General features: G+C 48.8%; 1 protein-coding gene across 1 annotated transcript in view; it reads left to right on the top strand.

Moving 5' to 3' along the window:
- LOC102444803 (heparan sulfate glucosamine 3-O-sulfotransferase 3B1) overlaps nucleotides 1-20,689 on the top strand; it is a 46,625-nt gene extending 25,936 nt beyond the window's left edge. The window contains exon 2 of the mRNA XM_075903514.1: nucleotides 16,415-20,689. Within this exon, the coding sequence (XP_075759629.1) occupies nucleotides 16,415-17,033 (619 nt within the window). The 3' untranslated portion in view covers nucleotides 17,034-20,689. The remainder of the gene's footprint in view (nucleotides 1-16,414) is intronic.
- The last annotated feature ends 2,462 nt before the right edge of the window (nucleotides 20,690-23,151 follow it).

Below are 23,151 nucleotides of genomic sequence, written 5' to 3'. Positions count from 1 at the left end.
ATTACACCTTTGGTGGTGGTCACGGGAGCCTTATTCCAAGTAACAGGGTTGCTGAGGGTAACACAATGCCACAGTCCTTCAGTAACTGTTGGATTTCATATGGTGGATGTTGAGGGATGGGAAGCTGGCAAACAGGCTTTGTTCTTTTGACTCTTAGGCTACGTCTAGACTGGCATGATTTTCCGGAAATGCTTTTAACGGAAAAGTTTTCCTTTAAAAGCATTTTCAGAAAAGTGCGTCTAGATTGGCAGGACGCTTTTCTGCAAAAGCACTTTTTGCGGAAAAGCGTCTGTGGCCAATCTAGACGCGTTTTTCCACAAAAAAGCCCCGATCGCCATTTTCGCCATCGGGGCTTTTTTGCGGAAAATAAATCTCTGCTGTCTACACTGGCCCTTTTGTGCAAAAGTTTTTCGGAAAAAGACTTTTGTCCAACCGGGAGCAGCATCGTATTTCCGCAAAAACACTGACAATCTTACATGAGATCGTCAGTGCTTTTGTGGAAATTCAAGCGGCCAGTGTAGACAGCTGGCAAGTTTTTTCCGGAAAAGCGGCCGCTTTTCTGGAAAAAGTGGCCAGTTTAGACACAGCCTTAGGGTACATCTACACTGCATGCTTAGTTCAGAATAAGCTATTCTGGAAGAAATACTCCAAAATAGCCTATTTCGAAATAGCACATCTACACTGTAGGGAAGCCAAATTCTTTTGGAATAATGTCTGTTCTGAAATAACACTGCTGTGCAGACACACCCTTAGAGTGTCCTGACCTTAAAATTCTAATATAGACTCTGGGAAAACTACATTTAAGGCCAAGTCCTGACTCACAGGAGAAACTTAATTCTGGATTGTTGCAAAAAGCTTGTCTTCAGTTGTAACAAATAAAATGTTTCACACCTCTGTTTGCACAAGAAATGGAGGCTGCCACTAGTGCAGTAAACTCCCTTTCATAACACAGGGTGAGAGCTGAACAGTTTCTCTAAACTTACGCTACTTTACCAATTGCAAACAATGGACTTACTTGACAGAGTGGTGCACCGAGCGCAGTCTGGCTTGTTTGGGTGCTAGGATGAAGCCCTGTTGGAGGGGCTGAGTCAGGAATGCTACATAAAGAAATCAAAGATCCTGATGGTCAGCAGGGATGAATATTCATGTCCAAGAAGCCAAACCAAGTAAAGGTTATGTCCACGCTGCAACTGAAGCCATTTCCCAGTCAGGTTGATGTGTGTTCGCTAATTCAGCTCAAGACTGTGCTAAAAAATAGCAGGTGACTGCAGGCGGCTGGCTGCAGTAGACCAGCTCCCCCATCCTGCACTCTCCAGCTGTAGCCCAGGTTCTTGCCTGTATCAGTGCAGCTGTATGTAGGCACTAGTTCTGCTGAGCTAGTGCGTGTACGTCTACACAACAGGGGAGAGGAAGGAATACGCTGATGCCATCTGAACAGGGATAGAGGGAGCAAAAATCCAGGTAAACATTTTTTTTTTTTTTTTTTTTTACAAGCTGCATGAATAGGTAGCTTCTTACAGAATTAAAATGAGCAAAAGCCCCAGAAGTTTGATCCAGGGCCGAACACCCCTTTCAGCTGGTCCTTGTTTGCCGTTTAGCTCCATCCTGGTTCCTGCTGGGTTTAGAGGGTTGCTTTAAGTTATATTCCCCCCCTTTTCAGCACAAGAAGCACGCGTCCCCCTCTTCCCCCTGCAAGAAATAATGACTCTGATTTTGTCTGACTTAGCCAGGCAGCAGTGATGTTTGATAATGAGAAATAGACTAAAGAACTCATCCATAAACCACAATTAGCATTTAATCTAAGCATTACCCCTGATCGCCTCCCACCCTCAGCAGGAAGAGGAAACTGGTGCTTTTTCCGAGATGGGACTGCCACGGGATGAGGGGGGGGAGGAGAAGGGGGGGCTTCTGTGAAGAATAAAAGGAAGCTGGGGCTGACCGACAGGAATAAGATGCTCATTTCAACTCTGCCCCCTCCCTCACTCAAAAGCTTTTTTACTTGGGTTCAGAGCAAAGCCCCCTTGAAGCACCAGGACAATGCAGATTAGGCCTTTCTGGGGGGAAGGAGAGGTGGGGGTAGGGGGGCGTGGAGCTGGCAAATGCCTCTTTTGTTACTTTCACTTCTTTCCTTGCCGTGTGCCCCTCCCCCTGACGCCGCATGGCCGCTCACTAGATGACCGTGCCCTCGCTTACGTGGGGCCTCGCTAATGGGGATTAGAACCGCGACAGGCGGAAGAGAGCGGAATATTTGCCACTTCCTCTGAAATGATAGCAAGGCCCCTCTGAGGAAGGGAGATAATTTATCTAGTGGAAGTTTGGTGCCTTTAAGGACAAGAACAGAGAGAGGCGGCAGAGCTCATGGAAAAAGGAGGTTCCGTCCAGTGAGCCGTCAGGGCTCGCTGCCCCTCTTGCAGCGGGCTCTAGTGAGGAAGGAGAAAATTCTGGCTGGCCCCACGGCCTCTTCTGTGGAGATCCTGAAGGAAAGGACTGGAGCTCTCCCATCTCTTCCTTCCCGGCAAGGAGGCCCTCAAAGGAGCGTTGGTCCACGCTAGTTCTGGTTCTTCAGCCCTACAGGGCAGATGGGAGGGTTGCCTGCTCACGGTAGTGGTCAGGGCCGGCCTTACCGTGAGGAGAACTGAGGCGGCTGCCTCAGGTGCCAGACTGTGGGGGGGGGGGGAGGGGGGGGCTACTAGGACTCAGAGTGAAGAAAATTGTGTCTGCTGCTGGTGCATCTGTATTCTCTCTGCTCTAGATGCACAGAGGTGGGGGAGTGCTGTGCTGGAGGTAGGCGGGCACAAGAGACATAACTGGCAGGCAGGAGAAAAGGGAGCATGGGGGCGTCATTTGAGCTCCCTGCCTCAGGTGCCAAAATGTTGCGGGCCGGCCCTGGAAGTGGTGACTTGGGCCCAGCCTTGCCCAGGTGTTATCCACAGGTGCAAAGCAGTGGCGGGTCAGGCCCCCTAAGGAGGTCTCCCCTGCCCTAGCCCCACACATCCTCCTCTTCAGCAGCCAGGCTCGGAACTGCTCTGCAGTCACAGCTGACTCTCGCTTCCTGCAGCAGATTAGTAAGAGGCTGGGGGATCAGATGCAACAAGAGAAGGGACAAGAGTCGGGTTGAGGGCTCTTGTGAGCATCTAAGTGTTGGAGGATTTCTCCAAAGCTCCCCAGCATGTAACACTGGGCTGGAAATCCCATCAGAAGAGGCTTCCTCCTGGAGGTTCCCAGCATGTTCTGCTTCCAGATTCCTGGGCTAACTGGAGCAGAGGAGAGAAACCCTGCCCAAACACCCTCACCTCTCAAAACAAGCTGGTTGCTAGTGGGTGAATAGGGGGAAAGGGATAAGTTTCTATTTTTAGCTGAATTTTTAACCACCCCACCCCCTGAGAGTCAGTGATATACCTTGTTCTTATGTTATGGGAACTAGGGGTCACCAAATGAAATTATAGGCAGTAGTTTTAAAGCCAACTCAAGGAAGCTTTTTCTATGCACACCCACAACCTGTGGAACTCCTTGCCAGAAGATGTTGTAAAGACCAGGACTTTTAACAGGGTTCAGAAAAGAACGAGATATATTCATAGAGGTTACGCCCATCAGGTTACGCCTACACAGCAATGTTATTTTGAAATAACTTAGTCCACGTCTAAACAGCAGGCAGTCATTTTGAAATCATGCTGAAATACAGTCAAGCTGGAGGACTTCTTACTCCAGCTCCTGTAACTCTCATTGTACGAGAAGTAAGGGGAGTCAGAGGAAGAGTGCTCTATTTGAAATACGTGCTGTGTAGATGCTCCTAATTTCGAAATAAGCTACACAATCGATGTAGCTTATTTCAAGTTAGTCCCTGTGGTGTAGATGCACCCTCAGTGGTTACTAGCCCGGATGGCTAGCAATGGTGTCCTTAGCCTGTTTGTCAGAGGCTGGAAATGGATGTCAGAGGGATCACTTGATAATTCCCTGTTCTGCTCATTCCCTCTGGGTCATTTGCCGCAGTTGGAAGACGGGATACCGGGCTGGATGGTCTGACGCACTCTGGTTGTTTTTATGTTCATCTTTATGCAGTGATATTTGAAACAGGCTCCAGCCCCGCTGGGTAAGTTAATAAATAAAAGTTCCTGTTGGTGATTCAGCAGGTGGGAGAACCCTGGCTCTTCAGGAGCTAATCTGAGGCCTTTACCATGTTAGTGATCCTGTAATTAAAGTGGCAACTCCCCTTGGCGGATGGCTGCAGTTATCCTGGTGTAGAAGTGGTTTAGCTCAGACCAAAATCACTTTATTCCAGCAAGGCAGGGAGAATGAGTTGTATCCATGGAACTGCCTCCTTTCTAAGCCTTTACTCTGCAGGCAACGGCCACACCCCTGACAAAAATAGTTAACTGGCAAACCTTTAAGGTTCGGTCAGGCCTGAGAGTGAAAGCCAGGCCGCTTGTTAAAGTAACCAGCCTAGTTGTTAGGGCCTTTGTAGGCTGGGGAGAGGGAGGGTGGGAAGGAAAGTATGAGGTTGGCTCTGTCTGTAAAGCTGAGATCTTGGTTTCAAATAGATCCCTGTGCTGGAGCGAACTCGTACCCCTGGAGCATTCTTGTCAAGGGGCCAGAGATGCCTTTCCCCCCAGACCCACCCTCTTGCCCCCTCAGTTTAGGGGCATTGGGGTCCCATGCTCAGCCTTTGGATTGCAGCTCTGGAGCCTGATAAGAAACTTGGTGCCTAAATGAGGGGGAATTCGCCAGGGGAACACCTTGCCAAGGGTCATGGTCGGTTCCATCACTTGAAATTTTAAAAATCACTATAGTGTTTTTTTTTTCTAAAAGATTTGATTGTTTGCAGGGGTGGGAGGAGAGGGTGTTGTCCAGCCTGTGTTACACAGTAGATCAAATTGGATGATCACGGTGGTCCCTTCTGGCCTTGGAATGAAAGAATGGGACACTTTGGGCAAGTCACTTTGTATCTCCTACTTCCCACCACCCCAATGGGAATGATTCTGTTTCCCTCTCTGTGTCTGAATCACTGAGAGATCTTTAGGTCTGATCTAAGCACAGGTTTGTTGCACCAGTATAACTCTCTTGGTCAGGAGGTGTGATGTTTGTCAGGGGTATATGGGGTGGATGCAATTTATAGCAGTATAAAGATGGTTTATACTAGCATAGACCAGGACTTGAACAGGGTTCAAAAAAGAGCTAGATAGATTCATGGAGGTTAGGTCCATCAATGCCTGTTAACCAGGATGGCCATGGTGTCCCTTGCCTCAGTTTGTCAGAAGATGAAATGGGCGTCAGGGGAGGGATCGCTTGATGATTCCCTGTTCTGTTCACTCCCTCGGGGCATCTGGCATTGGTCACTGTCAGCAGACAGGACCTTTGGTCTGACCCAGTCTGGCCATTCTTATTCCTCTCCCCATATGGGTATAAGGACCTTTTATGCCAATGAGCCTGCATCCACACTAGAGGGACTGGACGTGCTTCTCCAGTTATATAACGGAACCTAAATTGCAGAGTCCGGGGCGGGGGGGGGAGGGTCTTGGAAACACAGGAGTGGCTCTTTCTTGGCTGTATCAAAACCCTGAACAGGATCCTAGGGCGAGGTTTCTCCCTTGGTGAGTCTGTTTCAGCCCCAATTATTTATTCCCCCATCCGCTGGGAAGTTCATTAATTCCCATCATCTGTTTCTGTGTAAATGCCGTGGCATGGCATTGAGTTACGCCCCTTTCCTAAAGGCAGTTCACAGTCACTCTGGGCTTTCTTGTGTAATCTGCCAACCCAAACAATGGGGTCCCGCTTGAGATGAGGGAACTCCTGCGTCCTGTGCTGTGGAGCGGAGGTGACGGAGCCGTCCGGGCCCTGGGTACAGTGTAAGGGGGGGGGGGGGGGCGTTTCCTTAACTCCTGGTTTACTTCATGTGGAAAAATATCTATTGTGCAAGTCCCCCTCCTCCCAAACCCAACACACCAGAACTAGGCTCCTAAAGGGGCTTTATCGATCTGTCCCCTGCCCCCATCCGCGACCAGGAGAAAGCTGAATACAAGCCAGCTGAATTTCAAAGCCGGTTGACCTCAGTGCAGATGGCCGTCTCCGTGAGGTAATTAAAACGCTTTATTACTTTAACATTCCTCCACTGGGCTTGTCAGGGTCTTGCTTTAGAAGCGTATTTCTTCTAGATTTCTGGGATCTGACGATTTTATTATCGACTCGGAAGAAAGAGCTGCCGTTAGAACTTCACGCGTACTTTAGAGCAGCCTGTGAAATAAATTTGTGCGTTTTATGTTGCTTCCTTTCTGCTGCTTGTGGTGGGAGGGAGAAAAATTCCTCCTAGGATTTTCAGAGCTCCCTTTGCAAACTCCTGATTTCCTCCCCTTTCTCCCGGCAAGCCATGCTCAGCCCTGTCCATCTTGCTCTGATAGCGGAGCCTTTCTTGAAGCTTCTTAGCTCATTCAAGGCCTGGGGATGTCCTAAACAAACACAACAGTCAAGCCATCTGCTCAGGGCCAGACTACGGCGTGGGCGAGCCGGGCAGCTGCCTGGGGCACCAACTGATGGGGGGTGCCTGATGGCAGCTGTAAGGGGCCCGTGGTGTTGGCCAACAGCGCCCTTCCCCCCACAGCCACAGGGCCCTGCACGGCCAGGTGCGGCGTGCCCCGGGTTGTGCGCCAGCAGCGGGGGCTGGGCTGGGCAGCGCATGCGTCGTGCTCCCTACGGGGGGGCGGGCCCGTGCTCCCTGCGGGGGGGCGGGCCTGCGCATGCGCCACGTGCCTGTTCCCAGGGCGCCCAAATGACTTGGGCCGGCCCTGCATGTGCTTGCCTCTTCCTGTGAAGTCCTTCAGAGCCCCCTTGAACGATGAAGATCCCAGTGATGCTGGGCCCAGTCTGGCAAGCTGCTGAGCATGATTTGCACCATGCTGGATCAGGCCAGGCCCTGCTGCCGCTCCACGGAGGGGAGGGGATGGGTAAGGCTCAGTTCCTACAGGCGTCTGGTGACTCCTGCTGTCACTAAGTCAGGGGGAGGTGGGAGGAAGGGTGGGGTCTCTGCAGCCAGGGGTAAATGAAATTAGACCTGGGTTTGTTCTCTACAGAACCCGGTGAAGGATTTACTTGCCATAAAGTGTGTGGCAAACAAGAGACTGTTACTGTGCTTTAAGGACACAGGCTGGTATAAAGCTGTCTTGCTGCACTGTTTGTTTTTTCAGGGTCCATGTTTTTCCTCAGTGCTCGATTGTCTACCAAAGCTGCAAACCAGCCTTTTAAATCTAGCTCTCGGCTCTGTAAATTTCTCCCTCTTCCTGTCAGCAACCTGCTATCTTGGAAACCGCAATGGGGAAATTCACCCCCTCCGCCCCTTAACTGTGTCCCTGGCTTTACCTCCAGATGAACACGCTCTTCTGAGCTACATTTAAATGACTGATGTCTCTCTAAAACACACACACGCGCACACACTGGTGTGAGAGCTAGCGGTGCAAGGGGAGGTTGGGACTGAACCCAGGCTCAGCCAAAGAGTTTGCAGGGCCTAAGGCGACACGCGGTGCTTAGCTGCACTGCGTGGCCAGGCAATTCTCAGCCATGGCAGCGAGCGAGTGGCTGGTTGGGCGCCAGGCAGCGTGAGACCCTGAAGGCTCGGGGCCAAAGGCAACCACCTTGCTCACTTTTCCCTAAGGCCAGGCCTGACGGAACCTTTTCCTAATGCAGATGAAGGGGGGACGCTCTTTCAAGTTCTTAGTAGGTGCAGCTTAACTCTGTGAAACGGGGGCGTGCTAGGGAGTTATTGCTCTATAACGCTCTCCCACCTCTCCCTTTGTCCACCAGCTCAAACAGAGAGTGGAGGTCCTGACTAGGCCGGTGTGAGGTCCTGGAAACCAGTCTCCACAATTGGTTTCCCCTCACTTCCCTGCTGGCGACCTGTTCAGGCTTGGAAAGGTTGAATTCTGTCTCGTTACTGAGTTTTCCCCTCTGTTGCACCTGCAGGCTGGTCAGTTTTTTGCAGGATGGTTCATTGTGTCAGGACAGGAGCAAAGCAAAAAATACAAGTGACCAAACTCTAGGAAGCTGAAGACAGAGACTGTGTTTATTTATCGCACGCTGGTTTCGTCCCCAATGCAAGCTAGTGCTCTATAAATCCCTCGGAGCCATGGGGACTCCTGCAGTCCAGACCCCTCTGCAGTCCAGCGAAGGGTGATGGGAAGAAGAGCTTTATTTATAGGGCTTCCTGCTCTCCATTCATCTCTGTAATATCTGTGCATTTACCAAACGGTAACCAGTTTGTCCTGGCAGAGTGTCCCAGGAGCTCGGGCAAGTATTAATCACATAGAGAGATGAAGGCTCAGCTTTTCCAAAGCAGCCTATAATTTTTGTCAGGTGTCTAAAGTTTTGTCCCGCCTCTACCCTTTAAGGCTACAGGTGTTGTACAGCTCTACACTGCAGCTTTAGGTCAGGTCTATACTAGACCTGGAAAGTCGGCTTAAGGTACGTAAATAACACCGCTTGAGTTGATGTACCTTAATTCAAGCTTGGCGCCATCTCCATAGTGGGAGGTCGACTGAAGCAGGTGCTCCCGTCGGCTTCCCTTACTCCTCAGGAGGAGTGGGAGTGCCGGCGCCGGCCTGGGTGCCCTCAGCTTTTGATTTAGCAGGTCCTTACTAGACTCGCTAAATCGAACACTAGAAGATTGATCTCCAGCACAGCAAGTGGAGATGGGGCCTTAGGAACTGTTACCTGGAAGCTGGGTTTTAGCTGCCTCCAGCTCAGTCATCCCCTTGTTTATAAATGACTTTTGAAGTTCAGTACCTTAGGTGTTCTGCACGTCTCAGCGGATCTTCTGAAGCCTGTTGAATGGAAGCAGTTGCAAGGGATTTTTCTGAGCACACGAGCCTTCAATCTAAACCAGATGGTTTTTAGATGGTCCATCCGGGTGTCCAAGCATCTTTTGTAGGAAATACCAGGTCGCCACAGCTTCGGTCTGCAAAAGGGCCCCACTTCCTTCTTTTTCTATAGACATTTGTCACATCTTCCACCACTGAAGGTTAGGCAAAACCCGCCTGGGCATTGTGAATCTGGCCTGCAGCGTACATAGGTAAATGAATCTGGATTACCGGCCTGAACCTGAACTGAATATTGATGAAGCCCAAAATAATTTGCCTCACTTCTCTCTTTTTATTTGTTTCCTTTTTGCCTCTGTCTCTTCCTTCCAGGGAATAACTGGGGGGTGAAGTCTGGAAATTCAGCACAAAATGGTCATTCTTGTGGCATGTGTTGCTTGTGCTGAAGCAGGGAAACCTGTAAATTTTGCAAGAGAGCATGAATTCCTGCACCGTCTTAAAGCAGCAAGTCATTTAGGCCCAGATCCTCACAGGTAGTTGGGTACCTAAATCCTATTGGACTACATGGCAATTAGGCACCTAAATATCTTTTGAGAATCTGGGCCATCAATGTTTATGCAAATAATATTTAAATACCCATCTCCATCTTCAAACCACTCAACATACAATCCAATCTCATCTCTCTTCTTCCATGACATGGGCGTGGTAATTCTTGTTATACAGTTTTGGGAAACTGAGGCACAGAGCAGGGATGTGATTGACCCAAGGCCACATGGAACAGAGCTGGGATTAGAGTTCAGGAGTTACTTGCTCCCAAGCCTTCGCTGAAAGTACTAGGCTGTCTTAAGAGAGTGTCTAGGTTTGGATTGTCTGCAGCTGGCCAGTGGTGACCATCCAATACTAAGTGGTGAGCTACAGCAAACGAGACTTAAGATTGAGTACATCTAAACTACACCCCCCTGTTGGCAGAGGGATGTAAATCAGACGTACCGAAAGTGAAAATGAAGCCGGGATTTAAATATCCTGTGCTTCATTTGCATAATGGCAGATGCTGCTTTTTTTCGAAACAGAGCTTTTCGAAAAAAAGCCTGGCAGTTTAGACGGGGCATTTTCGACAGAAATGCCCCATTTCGGAAGATCCTGTACTCCTCATTGTTTTAGGAGAACAGGATCTTTCAAAATGGGACATTTCTGATGAAAATGCCCCATCTAAACTGCCGTTTTTTTTTTTTTTTTTTTTTAAACCCTGTTTCGGGGGGAGGGAAAAAGTGCTTTCTACCATTATGCAAATGAAGCACGGGATATTTAAATCCAGGCTTCATTTGCACTTTCGATACATATATTTACATCCCTCTGCCGATAGAGGGGTGTACTTTAGACATACCCATCATGTACGTACAATAGGACGCAAACAATCAAGGTAACGATTTTGCTCCTCTCCCCCGTTTAGTTTACGCTGAAGGCAACTGTCAGTTCATTAGTACCATTCCCTCTGTAGTCTTGTTCCCTTGAAGTGAATTACAGTTTATATTTCTTTAGCCTGGCACCCTTTAGCAGCATCACCCACACTTCCACTGCTTACTGGGCTCTTAGAAGACAGTTAGGGGTAAATTAGAGCTAAAATAACAGTCTAGAACACTGAGAGCCAGGCCTGGCGGCTGTAAACAGACTTTGAGACAATTTGACCACACTCATAAGTGGACATCCATCTAACTCAAATCGTGCTGGACCACAGATGTTGCCGGATCAGAGCGTTCCGGCAGACTAGAGAGGTTCAACGTCTAGTAGAACATAAAACAGTGGGCAGACATGGAAATATCGGTGGGCCAGACCTGTTGGTTTTCAACTCTGGATACAGCTTAAGGAGAGAGCTGGATTCCGGATTCTCTGCCCATACAGCAGCAGCCATGCTGCTCTAGCTAGTGTAAGAGTGACAATGGGCGGTGAGCCCCAGCTGGAGATTGCAGACGCACTTTGTCCGTTCCGTCTCCCCTTTCCAACATGCCCAGTATATCCCTTGGTGCTAGCGGCTTCAGCGTGAGAGAGGCAGAGGAGCAGGTGCTTCTAGTATTGCACCTGCTGAAGCTTCCACAGACCATTGGCTACCCCAGAAAGGTGCTTACTCAGTTTCCACTCTCATAGCACCTGCCCAGTGCATAATGTGGCCCTTGAGATGCCTTCAGGCTGATGCCTTATGCATTAAGCCACTGGGACCCACCTTGCCTCCCTACTTTACACTGGTGCCATCTCCAGCCCTGGGGGGAGCTCGAGTTGGCATCAGTTGAAGGTAGGGAGATAGCTCTGTAGGCAGAAAAACAACATTTGCGTCGTGTATTTTACATCGGTCGTGATCAACCGGAAAAAACGGGCTAAAATTAAACACTCTTCTGAGGCATCTCCCCGGGTGAATACAATCTCTGTGGACGTGTGCGGGAGGAGAGGAGAACCTCTTAAATCTACAATCTGCCATGCTGGGCATCTTGCTGATCTTGTCAGGAATCTGATCTGGAGGCATAAGAACCACCGGGGCGATAATTATATTGCATGCAATCCATGCCACACGTTTGCAAACTGGGCTCTGCCTGCTGCCTAGATTCAGAAATGCTTTTTTCCAGTCAGATTTAGTTTTCCACCCGTCCTCCTCTCCCCCAAAATGTGCAACTTTCTTGCATTTTATGGAGGTCCCCCACCCTGGGAATAGGCCCTGGGCGGGTTACTACACCAGGCCTGACACGCTCCTGGGCCATCAATATTGTCACATGCTACCCCAGGGAAAAGCTTTTGTCTCTGTTGCGAACATAGGCCTGTTGTACCTGCCAACTCGATACAAGCTAATAACCACTCAACAGTTTGTAAACATTCCCTCGTCCACCCGCCCCTCCCACTGACAATAGCCTCTCTTGATATTCTTTATTGAGAAGTGTCAACAGATTAGTTCACAGTCCCTCTGGTTGGACAAAAAGCTGCCACAAAGGGGCATTAAGCATCAGGGATTGGATTACCGTGTGGCCACCTGTCGCTGCGACTTGGTACACTTATTTCGCTCCGTCCTTCACTTTAGAAACGTTTGTGTTAAAATGTTGCTGCTTCCGGGAAAGTTTTTTTTGTTTTGTTTTACATATTTGTTTGCTTGCTTTATTAAAGATTGGGGACTGCAAAGGCCTGGGATTAGAACGGATAGGCTCCCTTTATTCATTCGTACATTAGTCTAAGTGGTTAATAGGTAAAGTAGGCCAATCCATCTTTAGGATAAGCCTATCACTTTGCCTACGATGGGCACAAGCTTTGCTGAAGAAATATTCATTAAAGGAAAAGCTTTTTTTTTATCCCTTTTGTCTTGCTTGACGTGTTAAGAGCTTGGAGTTAGGAGCTTTGCTCTCTGCCTGCGGAAAATTCATCTCTGTTCACAACGCCCCTCCCTGGCTCTACCGAGAGTCCTTTTCACAGAAGCTTTAACAGCCAGCGCCTTGGTTGATGTCCATGGCCTGGACCACCTTCCCTCAGCCAAGGGTCTGATCTGTTGTACAGAGTGTGCTGAGGTTCCTGTATGAGGGGTAGGCGGGAATGACCAATGGAGGGGTGGGTTGTTAATTTTCTGAAAGCTTTGTGCGACCAAACCTTGCTCAACCAAAGCATAGGGGAGAGACAGCAAGGTTCCCCACAGCTGACTCCCCTTTTATGGTGTTCCCTGTGCTAAGTTTATGGGGAGCCACACCTATTTGAACAAAAGAGAGCAGACTCAAGTTAACCAGACGTTTAACTTGGGTGTCCAGGCTGGACCCTATAGTCTCTATGAGCCACATCTGTGCATGAGGAGTTGTAGGACACATAACAGAGCCATCCAGGCAACATGTTAGCTTTATGCTCAGCAGATCAGTAACTGTGGGGCAAAGTTTGATTTCCCTCCTTTTCAGCCTAATGATTTAGAGCCTCCCAACCTGTGTCCTCCACTGTCTCTTCTTCCAGTTTCCTTCTCGCCAGTGATTCTTCTCCGCTGATTTAGTTTGCTCTTGCTGTCCCTGCAGCCCTCGGCTCATTCCCTGTCAGAACGACTGGCTTGTACAACTCGGGTCTACTCTTGCTCATCCCAAAGCCAACAAGAATTTTCATGTGGACTCCAGCGTGTGTAGGGATTGTCCCCTTAGTGCCATGAGAAGAGCTGTTTGCCCTTTGTGCACATCCATCAATCGGATGGTGGCTCACCTAGGAATCGTCGTAATCTTTAGTTAAGTCAGGTATCAGCAGGCATTAGCTACTTCTCCACCTGGGTAAATCTCAGACCATCTGGTAAACCTGTGACTTTACTTCCCCTAATTCAGTCGCAAGCAAGATGACTACGTGCAGGTTTAGGAAAGCCTGAAAGACCCATAGGTAGATGTCTGGTAGAGATGAGCTAGAACATCAAAGTTGGCTCTAAATACCGATCTTTATTTTCCTAAAGCTGGAGGCTGTTTTCATCCAATGCCATCTTAGTCTCAGTAGACTTCATTGCCCACCAGAGTTGTCTTTTTGTTTGTACATGATCCCACCAGACCCTGAGAGACAGAAGTCTTGGCCTACTACCAGTATACAACAGAATGTCAGCACATAGTGCGAGAGTTTTGCTTTTGGAGCTAGATACGGGGGGGGGGGGACTTTTAATAACTCTAATGCATGTTGGGAGGGTCTTCATTTGTTCTTACTCTTGTCTGGAAGCTCAAAGATCACATTTCCCTCCCTACCGGTTTATTCTTCCCTGGTAGAGATAGACGTTGGGTTTCTTACATGAAGAGGAAGGTGCAACTATGCCAGCATTTTAAGAAGGAAGTTTTGTAGCTCTCGAAACACAATCCAGCCATCTGTAGATCCTGAAGAGGGAACCCAGACCATTTTTGCTTTGAAACTTTCTTGAGCTAGTCTTGTAAGACTGAGCATCCTTTGTTCACTCTGAAACGAACAGGAGTTGCAAGAGCTCAGCAGCACTTCACAAGAATTCAGGTTCTGGTCCGTTGCGACTGTTTGTATAAATGTTCTGGGATGTGGATGGACATCTGTAAAGGTAGGGGGCCATGAGAAGATGAGGCTGTCTTCTCCAAGTGAACCCCTCTTTTCCCGTATGCTGAAGAGGGGTGGATTTAATGGCTACCCCTGCTGAAGGCTGTGCATTAGTGAGGTTGGGATTTTTGCAACGCATAAAGGAGCATTTGTTCAGTGTTCTTGGTGTTCTGGACACTCTGTTGGAAAATGGACCAAAACATCCCTGTCACTTTCTCCCAGGTTGGATCAAGTGACCCAGCAACACCTAAATAGAATAATGAATTGATCCCTCATACTTCCCCCCTCCTGTGCAATCCACGCCCTGGTCTACATGAGGGAGTTACTTCAAAATAACAAATGGAGCCTCTATACTACCAAGCCTGTTATTTTGAAATAAGGGGCTGGTTATTCCAGAACTCCTGCTTTCCACAAGGAACAACAGTTACTTCGAAATAACGGTCGGGTGGACACTCCACTGCTGCTATTTGGAAATAACTACTCCCCAGCGTTATTCCAAGTAATTGCTCCCCAGTGCATTCTGGGGCTCTACATCGAGGTTAAGGGAGCCTGCCCTGGATTCATTTTGAGGCTTTCTTGTAGCATGGATGCGCTATTTTGAAATAGTTATTTTGGGTGTTATTTCAAAATAAGTATTTTGAAATAATTTCCTAGTGTAGACATGCTCCAAGAGTCCTACACATCACGCTGCCCAACCCTTCCTACATTTTCAGAGTTTAAGGCCAGCAGAGACAATTAGATCATCTAGTCCGGCCTCCTAATAACACAGACCCTTAAATTTCACTAAGTTACCCTGTGCTGAGCCCAATAACTTGTTTGGCTAACACATCTCCTCCAGAAATGCAGCCAGTCTTGAAGACAGCAAGAGATGCTGACTACCTATCTCCAGGGAGAAAAAGCAGGCCCTCCAGCATGCTCCAAAGGCTAATTTGCTCAGGCTTACACGACCCTGGGGAGATAGGGAGCTCTCAAGGCCTAGCACCTTGACAAATTCCTCTTTCTACTTGCAAAGGGGCTTCAACGTAGGCACCTCTCGGAATTGCAGCTGCTGCAGTTGTGAACAGTCTCCTAGGTAGGCAACTCCAAGGCCGCTAGGGGCTTTGTAAGTCAAACCAACCTCTAATGGCATGAGACCGCCAGAACAGGCTATGCTCAGTGTCCCCAAGACACTGGTGAACATGTGGCCTGTCCAATCCATTTGCCTCCACTCTGGTTAGATTCGGTGGTGGTGCGCTGTACCATTCTGGGTGTGCTGTGTGTTGTGATGGGCTTAGAAAACAGATCTCGTCTGGCATTTGCCGGTTAGAGAGCAGCTTCTCCTGAAAAATCACTCGTGGGCATGGCAAAGTCTTGGGTGGCGACTTGTTCCCTGGGAATTTACTAGGGAAGCACAGGTTGTACCTGGCGCCTGTGTCGCGGTGTGGCACGCAGTGTGTGAAAGGGACTGTACCTGTCCAAAGCTGCTGCAGTTAGGCCTTGCTGTGGGTGAAATACAAGGGCACAGGAGGAGGAAAAGCCACTTCCTTGCATGGTGGGATATGATGTCCCTTTAAATATGGATCTGACGGCATTTCCACTGGCCTGCCCCATTATGGCCTTACGCGCTGACCTGTGGAATCCTGGCACCGACCTTTTCCCCAGCATGCAGTAGGTGCAGAAACTAGCTGCTCTCCTGGAGAGGCTTTGCTCTTCACCACTTTGCCCAGACCGACTGTGGGGCGAAGTGGGCTGCGTTTTCTAGCCTGAGCAAATAGCGCTGATATGAAAGAGGAGCATATAGATGTGAAAACATCTGGTGGGTTAAATTACAGAATTCCGGTGCCCCTTGCAGCTGATGTGCCGATATGTTGGAGCTTAGTGGGTGGAAGAGCTTTGTGGCTACTGCCTTTTGAAGAGATCTGTTTTTTCACTTGTATTTTTTATTAGTGTGATACGTGCTACGGTGGGTTGGATACATTGCACCAAGGAGTTTAGTATTGTAAGATTGCCTGTAATTTGTACAATTGCTAGCCAAAGTGTGCAGAAGGGATTATCCTAGGCTAAGGATTCGTTTGTGATTATACATTCATATGGCTCGATATCAAAACACAGGGGTCATCCTTTTCCCTTGGATTCACGATCATGGCTCCACCGAGGACAACGGGTGTTGAGTTTTTTTATTATTTGTGTTACAGAGGCATGCAGGAGCTCTAGTCATGGACGGGGAGCCCGTGGTGCTAGATGCTGCGAATTAGCCGCTGTCTCGAAACTGCATAATGGAATTGAAAGAGATTCCTTTGCTCCGTGCTCTCGCTTTTTCCGACGAGGCTATTTCAATTGCATTGTGCTGAACTGACGTCGTTTTAAGACTACAGCTAATTCAGAGCCCCAGGAGGTTGGACTGGCATCTTTAAAGCAAGCCAAATACAGAGCACGAGTCCCTACTGCGGTATCACTGCCAGGAGGCGAACCTTGTGCACTGGTACTTTGTGTATTTGCAAAGCACACTAGTAGGGTGTGTGCTGGTAGCAGGGCCCATAAAGGTTACTTTGCAAGAGCTGAGTTCTTCTCCCATCCTAACCAATGCATTTGTTCCTTGGCAGAGACCTGATGCCCAGAACCCTTGACGGGCAGATCACCATGGAGAAAACCCCCAGCTACTTTGTCACCAAGGAAGCGCCCGCACGCATCTCCGCCATGTCGAAGGGCACCAGGCTCATCGTGGTGGTGCGGGACCCCGTGACCCGAGCCATCTCCGATTACACGCAGACTCTCTCGAAGAAGCCCGATATCCCCACCTTTGAGAGCCTGACCTTCAAAAACAGGACTACAGGCCTGATCGACACCTCCTGGAGCGCCATCCAGATAGGCATCTACGCCAAGCACCTGGAGAACTGGCTCCTCTACTTCCCCATTGGCCAGATCCTCTTTGTCAGCGGGGAGAGGCTGATCAGCGACCCTGCCGGGGAGCTGGGCAGGGTCCAGGACTTTCTGGGCCTCAAGAGGATCATCACGGACAAACACTTCTACTTCAACAAAACCAAGGGCTTCCCCTGCCTGAAGAAGGCCGAGGGCAGCAGCAAACCCCACTGCCTGGGGAAAACGAAAGGCCGGACCCACCCCAACATCGACCAGGAGGTGGTGCAGAGACTGCGGGAGTTCTACCGGCCTTTCAACATGAAGTTCTACCAGATGACTGGGCACGACTTTGGCTGGGACTGAGGCTGGTGTCGTCTTGTAATTACCACATGGCGCAGCTTGCTTCTCTAAAGATATATGTGTGTGTATGTAAAATGTACAGAAATCTATTTTATAATAATTTATTTTTAATTCTTAAGTAATTAATTCACTAAGCTGCCTAACCACACTGTCTAGAATATCAGCCCATAACCTGTTTGGTTTTTTTAAAAAAAACAAAACATTCCATGGCATTTAATTCTAATACCGATCTCTTGGTTTGGTTTGTAACCGGTGCTTCCATTCACCTAGCAGAAATTCGTATTAAAAAGGAAGGGGGAGGGGAAAAAGCACAATTTTATTTTTGTTACGGGTATTAGACCTTTAGAAACATTTCCTTGCCATGTCCCTAGGATCCGTCCCCCTACCATGAGCATCAGATCAGTTGGGCCATCACCTTCCTTCCTGTCTGTGGAGAAACAGTAAGTGAGGGAGAGGCCGTGGGGGGCAGAGGCTTATGTCTAACACGGCAGCTGCCTTGCAGGTGGGCAGCAAATGCAAAGTGCATCGGTGTCCACTCCCCCAAGCCATACAGCTGTTGCTGTGGGGAGTCTTCCGCTGACTTCTGCTTCCCCTGCTTTGCTTGGTGTTAAGCTGCTCCTTTGGAAAAGTGCCCCCCCAATGTAACGTTTTGCTGAAGGGGAGAGCGGTCTCATCAGTTTGTTCTCCCCCCCCCCCCCCAGCATAGGCGGCGGGTATGCTAGGCAGGGGAAGGCTTTGCCTTCCCAAACGGCTAGCCTGGCCCCGCACACACTCTGTCTGAGCAGAAGGGGCAGGACTGGGGGCAGGGTTTGGGGCTTACCTCCCACAGCTGTACCTTCACCAGCCACCTATGCCCTTTGGTGTCTTTTTTTTTTTTTTTTTTTTTTTTTAACAAGGAGACTCTTCCCTCTTTCCCCCTCGCGCCCAGTCCGGTTTCCTGGGTGGCAACTCTATGCATTTTTAAAACCTGCATTCTTGTTCTTATTAAAGATGTGGAATGATTCAGGCTGGGCAAAGCGGTTCCGCAGCGAATGAAATTCAGCTCCTACGAGCACTCAGCACTCGCGTTGTACGGAGCCTGTTTTCAAACCTGCTTGAGTCCAGCGCGCAGGCGGAGCGTCTGCTTTGACACACCAAAGAAATCGATAGAACCACGGGGGCCAGTAGCAAAACCCAGGGTCTGCGTCTGTCGCTGAGTGAGTGTCCCCCAAGGAGTGGGTAGGGAACGCAGTGAGTCCAGACGTAGCTGGAGAGCTGTGTAGCTCACCAGTGCAATGAGTGTGTGTGTGTGGGGGGGAAGGGGGGTTCAGCCTCATTCCCCTGGGCTGTTGTTCCCCTTTCAATTGGTCTAACGCATCATCATCAGTCTCTCCAGAACCGAGAACGGGTGTTACCTAGCAGATGAATCCCTGGAATGACATGGGAACACGTACGTCGCTCTTGCCTGTATCTACTGCCGCTGATTCCTCCATTTCACATGCAGCGCCTTGATGCCAGAGTCTTGGAAGAGACTCTGAATCAAACAGCGGTGCTGTATCTCACAGGGCACCGCTGTGAATCCAAACTGCTCCTTAACTATTAATCCACTCAATACACCGGCAAAGGCGGGGCCACCAGTTACCATAAAGACCTGTAGTTTGAACCAAACACTTTTTGTGCAGATGAGCACAAATAGGACCCTGGCTATTCTTGCAGAATTTACAACCTGCTGGAAGCTAGCAGTGAGCGGATGAATCCGATTCTCACAAGAGTTCTGGCCAAATTTCATAGGCTTAGATGGGCTGGATAATGGTCACCAACCTTGGGTATCTGCACCGGTTGAGGTTCACCCCTCTCTAATGGACCTCTTAGGGGATAGAGTAGAAAAATCCTGACCCTAATTCCCATTGAATTTGATTAAAGCAAAGCCATACCATTGTTCCAGGGCAACTACAGGCTACACTTGGCAGTTTTTGACTTCAGTCTAATCCTGAGTGTCGATTAAACAATGGATTAACTGCAGTGTGCAGGAATGTCTACAACGCCTGTCTAGTGAGAGCAGCAAAGTATTTGCTAAATAGATCCTGTGCTCCTATTTAAGTGAACAAGTACATGCATCATGTATGTGCAGTGCAGTAAAACTCAACATCTGCATGTGAATGCCACAGCATCTAGGTCAATGGGTAAAGGATACATGATTTCATTGTGTTGGTTTTCTATGTGTTATCAATATATGCTAGCCTCCCACTCACCTTCTAGTCCAATACAGATCACTAACAATGCCCAGCTGTGGTAACGTGTCCCCTAGTGCATTCCCCAGATGTTGCTTTTACCTTAACAGCCTCCTTGCACTTAACTGTCCTACGCACAGCTGCTTAATGATAGAGATGCAGATGCAATAACTTTCCTTCCAAACCATACAGTTAGCAGGCCCAAGTTGCTCTCTCTTTGGGTCCGTCTCTGAGCAGGCTTATGCTAATGGTCCTGAGAGTAGAAGTCAGCCTTGTGTTTTGAGAATCAAGGTGTCTGCACATGGGGATGGATCTACACCCACTTCAAACCCAAGAGGTGCTTAGTTTAACCTAATGACTAACAGGGAATTTTAGCATATAATTTACAAGAGTGGTGTAATGTCACGGCAAGAAAAGAGAGAGACAGGATCAAAAGGGGCTCTCTGTCCCAGCACTCCTATTTATCAATGCTAGTGGGAAATCTGTGGGAGGGGACCACACCCCACTAGGTGGGGGGGGAGAAAGACACATATGTGAGCGCACCCTTAAATCCCAGCCGAGTGAGGCTGAGGATCCGTGCACTTTGTACTTTGCAGGATCAGGCTCTATAATGACTCTCTAATTCTGGTGCGTTTTTAAGCACGATGCAACCTTTGATTGTGTTTCTCCTCTGAGTCTTTCCCCCTCAATGGACAGGGGAAATCCCGCCTGTGAAACTGCTTTGTTCTGCCATCCGCAGTTCCATCAGCCAACAACGTGAAAAGCCACATCAGAAACCACGGCATCCCCATTACTGAAATGCAGAGGGAGCCCTGGGTTGCAAAGCTGGGATGAAAACTCCAGTGGCATTTGGATGTGTGTGTGTTTTGGGCCCAGGCTTTCGGCTTGGACACCGGGTCTTGGGATCCACCTCTAATACCGAGTGATAGCTAAACTAGCATATTCAGTTTACCACAAGGGACTGCTAGCTTGAGGTTCTTGAATGACTGCAGAAAAATGCTTTATAGCTCCTAAAGCAGCATCCGGGGACACTAGTTATTACGGAACTTGAATCGCTGTGTCTTCCTACTGATGAACTTATGCAGTGTGTAGAATTAAGCCTTGTATTCCTTCCTGGCCATGAAGGCCCCCCAGGGTAACTCTCCAGCCATCAACTTGCATGCAAATGGGCACTTTCTGGTCCAGTGACAACACCGTCCAACCACGTAGTCCCATTTCTGCCCGTGCTTGGCACACTTCAGGTATTTTATCACTTTGCCACGTCTTCATTTTACCTCCGTTTCCTTGGGTTTTTTGTTTTAATACTGGAGGATTTATGTACTTTCTTTGTAACCATTTTTGGTTTCCCGATGCCTTTCTTAAGTGTACAATACTCACCAGGCTGTCGGCTTAATAGGTCTGATCAAGTCTTGGTACTGAATGGTTTCATGAAGCAATCATACTGGATTATAGAAATACGTGGTGTTGGATACACTGAGTACCTTAAGCAAATTGCTAATCTTGGCCAAACAGCCTTTGTAATAAAGTTTATATGAGATCAGTTAATATAAAAAGCCTTACCTAAGCAATATGGCAACCAGGGTTGGATTCCCTCTAGTATGCATCTGGTTTGCTAATCATAGATTCAGTGCTATCCTCATTTTTGCTTTTCTTCTAGAAGGATAAACAGATAAACTCAGAGGTGTGGTTAGAATTTTTTCACATTGTAACATTAATTTATGGCTGAGTTTCATTCAGCCCTGTATTCAGAAGTGCAGTACAGGTATTAGCAATGTGTTGTCTGTAACATGGTACTATAGACTAGCCAATTTGTTTAAAAAAAATAAAAAATGTAAATCAAGTATTTTGTGGTATGTACAACACAAATTAATTTTACACAGAGAAAGAGGTTTCTAGGAAAATGAAATTCTGAGAATTCATACTATTTCTTTGTATGAACAAATAAAATATATTTTACCAAATCGTAGACACACTTGTTTTCATTGTAACCGGGGGAGGTGAAGAAAAGGCATCATGTTGCATCAGTTTTGGGAGCATTTGGGTTTCATTCTGCCACTTGGGGTGTGTCTAAACTACATGGCTCCATCGATGGAGCCATTTAGATTAGGCTGATTGGCAAAGGGAAATGAAGCTGCGATTTAAATAATCGCGGCTTCATTTAAATTTAAATGGCTGCCGCGCTGAGCCGACAAACAGTTGATTAGCTGTTTGTCGGCTCAGCGCGCTGGTCTGGACACTCCCCTGCCGACCTGAAAGCCCTTTATCGACCTCCCTGTTATGCTTCATAGGATGAGGTTTACCGGGAAGGTCGATAAAGGGCTTTCATGTCAGCAGGGGAGCATCCAGACTAGCGCGCTGAGCCGACAAACAGCTGATCAGCTGTTTGTCAGCTCAGCGCAACAGCCATTTAACAAACAAATCTACATGGCTCCGTCGACGGAGCCATGTAGTCTAGACGTACCCTTGATTCTTGCAGACATTTCCCATTCACGTCAGTGGAAGCCTGCTGGGTTGAGACCTAAAAGCATGTGCTCCTAAGTCCCATATGCTTAAGTGCTCTTCCTGAAGAGGACTACCTTCCTGAACGGGGGGGGGGGGGGAAAGCTCTGGAGTAGGGGTGGGCTCCCGTGTGGTGAGCATGTACTTTCTTGCATTGCAGCCATGTGGGCTGGTCCAGCTCCCATTTAGATCAACTGACTGTTGACGTCGGTGGTGCAGCAGCAGGCCCCGAGGGCCTGGTCCTGGAGGAGTTGTATGCCCGTAGCTCTTCAGAGGGAGTACGGGTGCTTAGCACAGTGCAGGATCAAGAGCATGACAGGACAGTTCATCCGTTTGGCCAGTAGACGGGGAACCTGGAGTTCCAGAAATACATGATCACCAGGGATGGAGGAGGCCCTCGCCAGTAATGTGCAGTAAATATGCAGGGACATTATTGCAAGAACACTTACGATAACATGGCGCATGTAGCACCTGGTGCTACTACCACTATTCTCAATGGCTGCGTCTAGACTGGCAAGTTTTTCCGCAAAAGCAACTGCTTTTGCGGAAAAACTTGCCAGCTGTCTACGCTGGCCGCTTGAATTTCCGCAAGAACGCTGACTTCCTACTGTCCGAAATCAGGGCTTCTTGCAGAAATGCTATGCTGCTCCCGTTCGGGCAAAAGCCCTCTTGCACAAATGCAAGGAGGAGGAGGAGGCAGCTGGCCTAGGACACCCCTGCCACACACCCTGGCGCTGGGTGGGTTGAAAAGCACAGAACAATATGTAGCTGGTGGGAGGGTTTAGTAAAACAAGGGGGAGCCACTGTCCCTTTTAAGCAGGCTCATGAATGCCACAGGCACAATTGGGTCCCATGTGGTCCCACTGCAGGCAGCACTGAGACCAGAGCTGGGCCCCATGGCCCAAGTCGTCCCTCTCATTGACAATATTGGGAGCGAGGGGCTGGCCCCATGTCCATTACGTCCCTGACATCTTTGTAGAGGGCAGTTGTCCACTAGGAACGGGACAGAGCTTGTCCACGCTCCAGGTGATGTCACAACTTACGGCACTCGGCGTGTGATGAAGCCACACCCCGGCATGGACAGTGCCGCGCTGGCGGGAGAGCGTCTCCTCCCGCTGTTTATGATGCCGACCGCAGAGAATGCCTTCTCCACTCACACTGCAGTGGTTCACCTGCATCGAGGCCACTGCATCAGTGCAGAACCTCTAGGGTCGACTAGCCTCCCCAGCTACCATTTCCAGTCCCACCTAGCGCTCTGCTCGGGTCTTCCTTTTTTTCCAGGGGAACCGATGGCCAGACAGAAGCACGTCCTTAAAGACTAAACTCGGACAAGACATCTCTGAACACAGGTGATCTTTGGAGATAACCCGTCCACCAACAGGAGCCCCCATGTGCTGGTTAATAAACTAATA

Source organism: Pelodiscus sinensis, chromosome 20 (assembly GCF_049634645.1).
Source record: "Pelodiscus sinensis isolate JC-2024 chromosome 20, ASM4963464v1, whole genome shotgun sequence".
NCBI classification, from domain to species: Eukaryota; Metazoa; Chordata; order Testudines; family Trionychidae; genus Pelodiscus; species Pelodiscus sinensis.
The sequence above is the reverse complement of the archived record's forward strand: the minus strand, read 5'-3'. Positions and strand labels throughout refer to the sequence as shown.